Source organism: Oratosquilla oratoria, chromosome 12, assembly GCF_046742065.1.
Source record: "Oratosquilla oratoria isolate Oo_2021 chromosome 12, ASM4674206v1, whole genome shotgun sequence".
Classification (NCBI taxonomy): domain Eukaryota; kingdom Metazoa; phylum Arthropoda; class Malacostraca; order Stomatopoda; family Squillidae; genus Oratosquilla; species Oratosquilla oratoria.
Genome location: NC_134788.1, coordinates 42,272,304 through 42,284,853, shown reverse-complemented (window position 1 = coordinate 42,284,853; position 12,550 = coordinate 42,272,304). Strand labels below are relative to the sequence as shown.

At 49.9% G+C, this 12,550-nt stretch overlaps 1 protein-coding gene across 17 annotated transcripts in view; it reads left to right on the top strand.

The window, feature by feature from the left end:
* Nucleotides 1–12,550, top strand: part of LOC143031548 (ELAV-like protein 1) — a 486,883-nt gene that overhangs the window by 458,485 nt on the left and 15,848 nt on the right. For 13 of the 17 annotated variants that reach the window (XM_076195544.1, XM_076195553.1, XM_076195551.1 and 10 more), the window contains one exon: nucleotides 921–1,010. The exons of the other annotated variants lie outside the window; for them this stretch is intronic. In XM_076195544.1, coding sequence (XP_076051659.1) covers nucleotides 921–1,010 — 90 coding nt within the window. The remainder of the gene's footprint in view (nucleotides 1–920; nucleotides 1,011–12,550) is intronic. 17 annotated transcript variants of the gene reach the window in all.

The window sequence follows — 12,550 nt, the reverse complement described above, 5'->3', positions numbered from 1 at the left end:
ACCAACGCAACCAGTTGCATACGACGCCGCAACCAGTTGCATCGCGACTGACATTGGTTTCTTTAGAACCCTCACAACGAGTGGTTGCCTCGATGTGAGGGGTTCTTAAAAAAGAAAGAAAAAAAACCTGTGTTTGTCGCAGTGCAACTGGTCGCGGCATCATACGCAACTGGTCGCAGCGTCGTACGCAACTGGTCGTGTTGGTGCGCGAGTTGCCTTTAGGCGTGTTTTTTAAGATTGATTTTCGGGAGTAGAGGGACAGGACGTGGGAGGGGAGCAGGTCCACGAGGGTTGTTTAGGAGAAAAGAGTGGAGGAGGAGGAGGAAGGGTTGGGAGGTAGGTATCCCCCGCCTAGTCCTTGGCACGCTCTATGCGTTCTGTAGCGGCGTCGCTTGAAGGAGACTGCGAGAGACCATAAGGCCTACACTAGGGACAGGAATATGGAGGCCTTCCGGGGGGGGAGGGGGGAGAATGGGAGGGCTAACCGCACACCCCGTTGGGGGGAGAGAGGCGCCTTCCCCCCATCTCCCCAAGTGTCCCCAGTAGCCAGCCAGCTGAGTACTCTGTTGTATGCCACCCAATCTCCCCACCCCCCATTCCCCCCCACATCCCTGGTATTCCCCCCCTCCCCCCACTCTCCCCCCGCAAACCCCTCCCACTCACCCAGGTGGCAACACCCTGACTCCCGGCCTTCTGTGCACACGTGTCCGGCTGTCTTATAATACGTGCTGCGGATGTTGGGCGCGTGCACGGTGCGTGGTGCAGGGAAGAGTAGGAGGAGGAGGAGGAGGGGGTCGGGGAGGTTGGGGTGGGGGAGGTGGGGTTTGGGGGGGTGGGGGGATTGTATGGGCGGGCCTGTGGGCGGGGCTGTGGGTGTGGCCACTACGTCCTTACAACCATAGCTCCTCCGTTTCTTTCAGACATTCCATGGTGATACCTCAAGTGAAAACGATAGATTCACTGCCTGAGGAGTCAACCAATCTAGCGTCAGACATGAAAAGCAAGTTGCTGTAAGTGATAAAGGGTCACAGAGGTGACAGGTCACTCACAAAAAAAGAAAAAAAAAAAAGATAGATTAAAAAAAAAAAAACACGAAACATCCAAGGTGACAGGACACTTGTTCATTTCCACACTTACACACACACTTACACACACACACGCACACTTACTCAGGGACTCCTGGACAATTAAGACCACGTGACCCAACAGCTGACACTTGACCCAGGTTGTGACCTAGCCTGACCTGACCTTGGGAGCTGTGGACAGGCCAGGGGAGCAGTATCTCTCCGACGTGTGACACTCGACCTGCCTTGCGTTGGTGTTTGTGTGTGCCTTAACATTACTAACTAACTAACTGGGTTGGACAGCTTGAGAGTCCGCTGTGATTAGAAGAAAGCCGGGTCAACTCGGGTCACCTTAGGTCAGGTTGGGTCAATGACTTCCGACTCTTGTGTACTTAACCTCCTTTCTTCGCAACTGCTGATGCTTAAAGAGCTTAACTAACCCCCCTTTCCCTTCTTCCCCCCCGTCCTATCACTTCACCCCCCAAACACCTCTCCTTCACCCTCCCTCCCCCCTTCCCCCCCAAACACCTCCTTCTCCCTCCCTTCCACCCCCGTCTCTGCTTTTAACCAATCAGGCTGCGAGTCCTCTCCCCCCATAGGATTTGAGAGGGGGGGGGTATGTCTCCCCCCTTCAGAGCAATACCCACACCTCGCGCAGACTGCCTAACAAGCGTTAAGGTCCATTTAGACGGTCAAACAGTTTGACAAACCCGGTTTGTCAGACAAGTGTTTGAAGTGATGTTTGACCGTGTGAATGGGGTATTTGGTCGTCGAACGTGTTTGACAACCAAATACCCTATTCACACGGTCAAACATCACTTCAAACACTTGTTTGACAAACCGGGTTTGTCAAACCGTTTGACCGTCTAAATGCCCCTTTAGACGTTTCTCCTCTGAGGGGTCGGTCGGTTGGTGCTCCCCTCAGTTCCCACAACTGAGGGGAAAGAAATGTCTGGCGCCTGTGAAACAATTGTGGCCACACTTTTTGAAACGTTTCCCCCTCAGACCTGGCGGACGCGTTGAAAACGTTCTCCCTGACTCGTTGGCCTGGGCTTCAGGAAAGGTTTTTAAAAGCTCGGCCCTTAAATCTGTGGTGGTGGTGGTGGCGCCTCCACGGCGGGAGGGTGTTGGTGGTGGCGCCACCAATGTCAAATGGGGTACTTTTGGCGCCACCAGAGGTATAAAAGGGTTATTGGTCTAGGCGCCACCAGTGTCAGGTAGGGTGTTGGTCTTGGCGCCACCAGTGTCAGGTAGGGTGTTGGTGGTGGCGCCACCAGTGTTAAATGGGGGTACTTCCGGCGCCACCAGTACACAAAGGGTCTTGGCGCCACCAGTGTCAGGTAGGGTATTGGTGGTGGCGCCACCAGTGTTAAATGGGGGTACTTCCGGCGCCACCAACACACAAAGGGTCTTTGCGCCACCAGTGTCAAGTAAGGTGTTGGTGGTGGCGCCACCAGTGTCACATGGGGTACTTCCGGCGCCACCAGAGGTATAAAAGGGTTATTGGTCTTGGCGCCACCAGTGTCAGGTAGGGTGTTGGTGGTGGCGCCACCAATACACAAAGGGTCTTGGCGCCACCAATGGGGATTCTCTCGGTGGCGCCACTGGTGTGAAGGGGGGGGGGACGTAGCTCACCCATTCTTTCGTTGTACCTCCGCCGCTTTTGCTACTGGTCAGTGATAACTACTAACAACCTAACCTAGGGCTACTAACAAGGGACGTGATGACGTAGGTGATTCCCCCCCCCCCATCCCACCAACTAGAGATAGTCTCCCTCCCAATCGTATTTTTCCTTCCCCGTCCACTTTCTTTGTTCTTCTCCTATCCCCCCCCCCTTCTCTACTCTTTCCCCATCTCCCCCTTCCCACCCCCCTTCGCGCGTCTCCCACCTCCCCCTCCCTCCCCCTCATCCTTCGATCCACCTTTCCACTTTACCCCTCCTCCTCCCCTTCCCCCCACCCCCCGGGCGCGAGATGCGTCTTGGCGCCAATCTTCAGTGACTCCCTTCACATATTCTATTCTGGCTAGCGTCAGAATAGACTGTTCTTGGGGGGGGGGGCTCGACCCACCTCCTGTCCCCCTATCCCCCCATAACTGAAAGAGTTTGGCGACATTGGGGGTCTCCCTCATTTCCTCCCAATTTCCTCCCCATTAATTTCCCATTCCCCCCACTTTCCTTCCCGTTTTCATGCTCGCCTCTTCGCCTCCCTATTTATCTCCTATTGCCTCCCCACCCCACCTCTTTCCCCCTTTTCCCCCCTCCCCGTTATTCCTTTCTCCCAATACTTGCCCCCCATTCCCCCATTTCACCCCCTTCCATAATATCCCCCCCACCTTCCACACCGTCAGCAAAGCCTCGATACCCAAATGGAACAAAGCCTTACACCCCCCACTCCCGCACATTTCGCCCCCCCTTCTCCCCAGACTTCGAATTCTATGCACAGATTTCCCCCTTCCCCCCCCCCCCCAGTCTTCGAATTCTATGCACATATTTCACCTATTAACGTCGCGGTGTATACCTTCCCATTTACCCCCCCACCTACCATCAGAATGAATTCCTTAATCCCCCCCCCCTATATCCCAACCTGGCTCCCTTTGGTCCGTTTGTCATCTTACCCTCTATCTCTATCTCCCCCTCCCTCACACACTTCCCCCCCTCCCTCACACACTTCCCCCCTCCCCCATACACTCCCCCCCACACACATTTCGCCTCTGCACCCTAACCTCCTTCCCACACCCAAACCAACCAACATGCTTAGTTCCTTTGCCCCCTATCCCCCCCACATAAAATCCCCCTCCACCGCCTCCAATCCCCCAACACAGGACAATTAGTCAGATAATTACCATCGTTACTAATACTACTACCACTGCTGTAACTACTACTACTACTACTACTACTTTTGCTACAACTACTACTACTACTACCACTACTACGATATTTAAATAGAGAGGATAGATAGCAAGTGGCAACAAGAGCATTGTAGCTGTTCCCCCCCATTCTTATTACCCCCCCAGTCCCAATCTCCCCCAACCCCTTTTTTTTGTTTTCTCCCCACCCCACTGCGCCCATCCTTATGCCCCCCATGGCTTCCCTTCTCTCCTCCACTTGTGGGGGGAGGGGGGAGCTATGGGGCATACTGTTGTCTAGTCACAACTGAACTGCACTCCCCAGTAAAAAAAAAAATCCCTTCCCCCCATCACCCCCCCCCCTATTTTTTGGTTTGTCCTTTCAATTAACAGTTCCAATATGTTATTTTCACGTATGTATATTTCCTTATATATATATATATATATAGATTATATATATATAACTAATTCCCTTTTAAGATTGAGTTGCATGTCGGTTTTGCTTTTGTGCATGGTTTGGTTCTGCTCTTGTTTTTTGATTAAACGACTTTACTCAACTATTACTACTACCACATACCCAAGGAAGGAGAGAGAGGCGGCTTGCAGAAGAGGTGGCAGGTAGGTTTGGTAACCCCCCCCCCCACTGGCGCCAAGAAACCACCTGGGGGGGGGGGCAGAAGACGCCGGGCGCTCTCAGTGATTCCAAGTGTGTTAGTAGGGGGGAGTCCTTCCCCCCGTTTTCTATGCCGTCACAGGTTCCGTTTTCCTTCAGGGAACTGCCCTACCGGGGCTCCTCCTCCTATCGTCTTTTTTTTTTATCTTTGTGTGTGTCAGTTCTCTTTGTTCTTCTTTGAAGGCGCATGAACTGCCTTGTGTCTCTCTGGGAGGGCGGTCGGGTAGCTATGGGGGGCTGGAACCCTACTCACGGCGTCATGGCTGCAGGGCCAGACGTCCGGAGGGGTCGGTTTTTGGGTGAAGGGGACATTTTGGTCGCGATCGCCCGGGGTGGGGGGGGGGTCATGGGTGGCGTTCGAGACACAAGGCAGATCCTCGATCGTGGGGCATTCGTGGAGGCGTTGGTTGTCCTTGCCCACGAGGACGTTTCGGTCCTCGAGATCCTTTGTTGTTGAAGTTGCTCGCAAATACCGGTGTCACTCGATGTACCGCCGCCGGGTGCAGCATGTTCAGTCAGCTTAACGTCACCTGGCGACAGCAACATCCAGAACTTGATGTAACGATAACCACCTGGTTAAGACATTTGAAGTCTAATGACCCCTAGATAAGGGGGACACTGCAACGGCGGCGCCGGACAGTGTGACACCTGTCTAAAGCAAGGTTTACACGCTACGATAAATTGTAGCGTTTTATTGTAATGAAAAGGTTGTTACAATTTGTCATTACGTGTCAACAGGAGATCGTAGCGTGTAAACCTTGCTTAACCCATTCAACTCCGATGACAAGATGTCTTGTCATTTGGTCAAATAAAACAAAAAATCATAAAACACCAAAATGTTTGATCAAACACCAGAAAAATATGACGTCAATCCTCGCTTCGCTCGCAGCGAAGCGAGGACTGACGTCATATTTTTCTGGTGTTTGATCAAACATTTTGGTGTTTTATGATTTTTTGTTTTATTTGACCAAATGACAAGACATCTTGTCATCGGAGTTGAATGGGTTAAGGCTCGAAAGTTGGCGCCATTGTCGCCCGAGACCTTGGCTACAGTGACGTTTATCCCCCGTTCACACTAGCGGTTACACCCGCGGCGGTTCAATTACAAAGTAAGTCGGTGGAGGCGTTCACACGCAACCGCGCAGTATTTCCTTGGCTGTGCGGTTCCCGCGCGGTAAACCGCTACTGTGAATAGGGTCTTGTTCCCCAAACTCCATCCCTGGAGAGGCTAACTAGAATACATTGTGGTTTAGTGTACCTGTAGACTTCCCTTAGTTAAGCCTCGGGTTAGTAGGTCGTCACGATAACCATGTATTGAAGAGTATGTTTATACACATGTCGATACATTTCTATGTAAATATCCATACAGTTTCTGTGTATGTGTGTACATGCATATATGAATGTGTGTGATGCCTTTGTGTCGTGTGTCCTATATATTTTGTATGTTCGAGTGCCATGTATTCTGCCTAGGACGCGTTATGGGTGGCACGATAGAGCCAATGTGGCACGAGGCTGTGCCAAGTGGCACAGTGGCAACGGCGGGGAGGGTGGTCAGCGGTTGTGCTGGGAGGTTACCAAGCTTTATCCGCCGGAGAGCGGACCGTTGCCGGTTACTGAGGGAATGGCGAGGGTGGGAGCCTGCGTCGCCATTTTGTTCAATACAGTGTTTGGGGGGGGAATATATACTATATATATATATATATGCTAATAAGAACACGGGTACGTGTGTTCACTTATGCAAAGTAGACCACTTGGAAAAAGGAAACTAACGAAGCAGAGCGCTTTCGTATATTACATATACTGCAGATGTAATATACGAAAGCGCTCTGCTTCGTTAGTTTCCTTTTTCCAAGTGGTCTACTTTGCATATATATATATATATGTGTGTGTGTATTTTTTTCTCTCCAAACAGTTTTTAGACATGTACAGTGCGTCGGCAGGCGGGGCAATTTTGGCCTCACGGGCCATAGTTTGGCTACCCCTGGGCTTGGGCGGTTCATTCATAGTGGGGGATGGGGGGGGGGCATGTTGGCCGCACAGGCCACCGGTGCGGCTGGGAAATAAGCTCACACCTTTCCCTGAGCTATGGCCATAAGCCTCGCAAACGTGGAGGCCATCGGGAATGTTTTCCTAGTAGAGGAAAAAACAAAATGTGCAGGACACATTACGAATGTGTGTGGACGCGCCAAGTCTCCCCCCACACATACAGCTGAATATGGTTACTATTAACCTAAATAGTCAAAAGATAACATTGTGGCCGAGAATCTAAAGGAGCGGGGGTAAGTATAGGTAGGGGAGGGGAGTGTGGTGGTGTTAGGAGAAAGCATTGGGACTGCCATCGGAAGAGGTCCGCGGGAAAAGCGCGCAAGGCCGCTTGAGGGAGAGTTGCCGCGAAAGAAGAACATAAGAATAAAGGAGACTGCAAGAGACCATAAGGCTTACACTAGGCAGCTCCGTACCCATCACTACCTGTCATCCCCATCCATAAAGTTGTCTAATCGTTTTTGAAAACAACTGATAGTTTTAGGACGAGGTAGATGTCGGGAGAACGACTAATCTCGGCAAAAGCGAGATGAGAATTGACAGAAGGGGAAGTGTTGGAAAGATGTTCAAGTGGATCAAAGGCTTTAACAAGGGTGATGCAAACAAAGTCATCATATTAAAACAACAGGGCAGGCCCCCAGTAATGGCTATAAACTGGACAACTTTAGATTTAAGAAGGAAATAGGCAAGGATTGGTTTATTAATAGGGTGGTCGACGAATGGAATAAACTTAGTAACCGTGTAGTAAGCGCTGAAACTATCAGTTGTTTTAAGAAACGGTTAGACAACTTTATGGATGGGGATGACAGGTGGTGATGGATACGGAGCTGCCTAGTGTAGGCCTTATGGTCTCTTGCAGTCTCCTTCATTCTTATGTTCTAACTTCTTTGCTACTGAGCCAGATTCTGGTCGCCCTAACTAGTGGCATTTGAAAGTGACGCCCGCTGTGATTACAAAGGCGGAGCATGCCGACAGGAGACCTTTTAGTCCATATCTAGGTCGGATGCGAAAAAATCATAATACTTAATTAATAAATAAAAATTTTAATAATGTAAATAACAAAATAAACGCATAGGTATAGTTAAATAATAAACAAACAGGTAAATAGTAAATAATAGTTAATTGACATACAACTAATAATAAATGAGAATTAAACAGACAAATTATAAAACAAAAACAAATGATAATCATTACAGCATCTTGCTTAGGTGTTTATTTAGATAATTCTTAAAGCTTCGATCTGAACTACATTGCACTGCCTCTGCAGGAAGTTTATTCCATTCATTAACTACACGGCGAAGTTGTTTGTACCCACTTCCAAATTAAATCTATTCCCGGACAGTTTGAGACCATTGGGATGGGATAGAGGGGGAATTATACGGTCAAACGGTTCGACAGACACGTGTTTAAAGTGATGTGCGAACGTGTGAATGGGGGTATTTGGTTGTCGAACACGTTGGTTAAAACCCCAACTACCCGTTCACACATCACTTTAAACACGTGTCTGTCGAACCGCGTTCGACGAACCGTGTGAACCCCTTCTTACAGTAATTAATCGGTCGTGTGAGAAGCAGGTAGATACTACCGCCCTTTTCCTGATAAATTAGGTTTGAGAGAGTGCTGATTGTGTGTGTGTGTGTGTATGGTATATATGGCTATACAGTGTATGCTTTATGTTTAGTGTATGTCCTAATCGTGCCTATTTTTCATGTTTTGGAATTCTATAAGGTAAAGTTGACCCCCCTATGTGGACTATTTGTCCTGCGTACGTTTCTTTGTTAACGTGGAGAGCAGGCACGGGTGAGGGTGTGTCCACACTGGACGCGGTTTGCTGGGAGGGTAGAGGGTAGCTGGACGCTTAGCGGGTCGGAGGCGGGAACATGTTATCTAATACCGGTCGCAGGTAGCGGGTTTCCTACCCGTTACCCGCGTCAGGTGTGCTTTTTCTCGCCTGTGATCCGCTAGGCTACCCGCTACCCTCTCAGCACCCCGCGTGCAGTGTGGACGCAGCCATAACGCCGCTGGTTGCGCCACTGACGTTCCAGAGGTGGGGTCAGCACTTGTAGACTGACATGCAATCGGACCGAGGTTTGGATATGTGGAAGTCGTAAGATTTCTTCTTGATGTAGGTGACCACTGAAGCGATTCCTTGTTTTAAGAAAAGGTCAGATAACTTTATGGACGGGGATGACAGGTGGTAAAGGACATGGAACTACCTGGTGTAGGCCATAGGGTCTCTCAGCCTTCCATTCGTGTTCTTAGGACTCGGTTAAGGGGGTCCCAGGGTTGCGATAGCGTTCAGGCGTTATCGGGAACCCAGTGCCAGTCTACAAGGCTGCAACCTCGCCGGTGATCATTGTTGCCTCAGGCCTCACCGGCTGGAACAGAAGGGATCAGTCACCGGTTGTCAGTTCGCTTTGTGGGGGGGGGGAAAGTAGAGGTTGACACGGATCTTGGAACCGGAGACCCAATGCCAACCTCTTGGGGCGGCACCTGCAGAGGGACGTGATGGGGAGGTGATCGTCTCCGACGCCCATCACGCAGCTGTGTTAGGGGAAAGTTTTTGTAGGGTTAGTGATTATAGTTTTTTTTTTTTTTTTTTTTTTACACATTTGCGGGTGTTTTGACCGTGGGGGGGGGGGGAGTTCCGGACAATTGGTCCTGACCCGTGTCAGTAGTCTGCAGGTGAAACGCAGTTCGAATGTTGTAGTCAGTTTCTTAATTCTGTGCATCACATATATTCATATATATTATGGGTCAGGGTTGAGCAAAGCGCACGCGCACACACACACACACACACACACACACACACACACACACTACAAAAACTGCCCTCGCCACCCAGAGGGGAAACACGTGTATTGCGTGAAAGAAAATAGTGATCGTGTGTTTGTGTAAACGCGTGGACATGGAAACCAGGTGTTGTGCTTCCACTGGGCAATTCTCGGCCGCTCGCGTGCTAGTGATACGTGACACTAAATTTGTAGTATCACAGGAAAGTAACCTGAAGTTTGGAGAAAAAAAAAAAAAAAAATCCCTTTCCATACAACAGGTATGGGTGTGTGGGGAGCCACGTCTGGCTTCCAAGGTCACCGTTGCACAACCACAACATATATATATATATATATATATATATATATATACAGTGTGTGTATGTGTAATGCGAATAGGTACGCGGCTGAATGTGCGCATGACATGTATGCAGTAACGTGTTTTTAATTTTTCATGTATAACAGTTGGATCGTCGTCCTACATGCATTTTATGTTATATGTGCATTTTTGTGTACATCGAAGCTACCTTGATACCATTTGGGTGCGGGTGGTTTCTCTGTACAAGATGCACATTTGTGTGTCGTGTGTGTAACATGCAGTGTGAATATTGTGTATTCATTACTTTTTCTGATTAGGTTCGTTTACGTTTGTGTAATGTGTTGTTATTGTCTGTTTAGTTATCCTTGATGTGTATGTGTGTGGATATATATATATATATGAGTGGAAGGGTGGTGAGGTAAACACCAGGCACCGTTGGAGGTTTATTGCTAACGTTTCGTCCTGAAAGGACGTTAGCAATAGAACTCCAACGGTTCCTGGTGACCTCACCACCCTTCCACTCATATATATATATATATATATATATATATATATATATATATATATATATATATATATATATATATACACACATGATACATATGGATTTCAGTTCCTTATGTTTACGTTGTTTTCCATTTGTTTCCGTTGTCTTCGTTTCGTTCTTTTTGTTTTCTTTTATTTTTTTATGAATTTCTTGGCGCAGACACGAGAGCGTTCGTACGTCCCCCCCTTGTCCCTCCAAGCCCCGGTCGAGGTCTGAACAAGAACAGGGCACTTCGCATTTGGAGAAGAATAACGCTACGACGGCGCCAGGCTGCCTCGAGTTACGTCGACGGTGACGCAAGTCGAGTTTGCTGTCGCGCCTTGTGTCGTTGTCTTTGCAAGTGAAGTGACCTTCTCTTATTTAGACTCTCCGACTTGGGGGTCGGTCAAGTGGGTCGTAGGGGGGCTGATTCTGACCGGGTCCGCCTCATCGGGGTTCGAACCTGGCTGCCCCTCCTCTTCCGCCGCACCTGGTCCTTCTTTCGAGGATAACCCACATACCTTTCGAGTGTTAGTGTCACAACGAAGTACAAACACACACACACACACACACACACACACACACACACACACATACGCGCACCGACATACGCACACTCACACACTTAATGTATAAGTAGTATGTAAGTCGAGCGTGCGGACGCGCGAGTCGGGTGCGCTGAAGACCGCGGGCACCGAAGGAGGGGAGGATTTCTTGGCGGATGAGGAGGAAGTCTTGGGGGAAGTTCAAGTGTACTTCCAGCTCCCATCGCTTCCCCCCCCCCCCCGAACATTGGGGAGGGGGGGGAGATCACAAGCCGAATGCTCTGACGGGAGGACTTTCGAAAGTGGGCCTCAGCGACGCTGTTACGTTTCCGACGGCAGCATGACTGTCGGTGGAGGGGCGAGGCTTGTCCCGATCTAAATGCGGTGCAGTGTGGCATCGTTCGGAATGAACCTCCCCCACCCTCCGACAGCGTAGCGTAGCCGTGTCTTCAGCGTCCTGTCCGGTGTTGCCACGTCCGCTTCCTGAGGGTTCCAGGCGGACGAAAACTGAGGTCGGTCGTAGAAAAAGCGAGACTAGATCTGTGGCGACATCTTGGGCTGGAGTTGTTGCCATACAGTTGGGCTAGGAGTTTGTCTTTTTTTTTTGGGGGGGGAGCGTAGAGAGCCGAGACTTAACTCTTGAGCCAAATATTTCTTCTTAAAAGGTTCTCGAGTGAGGACAGGATTTCCTTCCTGAGAACAGCGAAATTCACTTTCATTGCAACGGCTCTTCTGGATCAGCTGAAGCCGCCTGGGCAGTCGAAAACGGCCTAAATCCTGGGGAGTGCGTCCAATGTACTCCACGGGTTCCCTTGGGAAGTTACAAAAAGTCCAGTGATGTTCCCAGGGAAATGTCTTGGGTCTTTGGGCCTTGAGGCAGACGGAACCTAAAGACCAGTGCCGAGCCCAATGGGGTTTAAGAACCCAGAGAATTTTTGTCCTACCCGCAGGGGGGCTGTTTGTGGGCCTTTTAGGACCCTTTCAGGGCCCTGAAACCTGTTTTGGGACATTTGGCCCCGTGAAGACTGTCTAATCGGGTTGGCGGAGTGCACTTTTTAGTAGGACGTTTTATCCTGATTGTTGCACGCAGATCCTTGTGCGTGGACAGTATTCCCCATGTGCGGACATCATCCCACATGGAAAGCGAGTGCACTTTGTAGGGCGTTTTATCCTGATTGTTGCACGCAGATCCTTGTGCGTGGACAGTATACCCCATGTGCGGACATCATCCCACATGGACAGCGAGTGCACTTTGTAGGGCGTTTTATCCTGATTGTTGCACGCAGATCCTTGTGCGTGGACAGTATACCCCATGTGCGGACATCATCCCACATGGAGAGCGAGTGCATTAGGACATTTTATCGTGATTGTCACACGTAGACCCTTGTGCGTGGACAGTATACCCCATGTGCGGACATCACCCCACATGTTGGGCTCTGGCGATGGGAAGGTCGTACATCACGGAGAAGAGCTCGAGATCTTCCTGGTCCACGGAAATCCTCCTCAGACCGCATTTGACGAACTAAAATATCTGGCGCGCCGTTTGCCGCCATGGCGTTGAACGTGGGACATCATAGCGGGAAGGTTACTTGATGAAGTCTTGTATATGGTGGCGCGGTTTTACAACACCCGGTTCGAAACCGCACGCTTTTTAGAAGATAAGATTGCTGATGTATGAGATAATAGATTAAGTGAAATGTAGAGCGCTCGCCCCATGGCTTGGCAGCGGCCATTGTGGCCGGGAAGGAGGTGACCTTCCCCC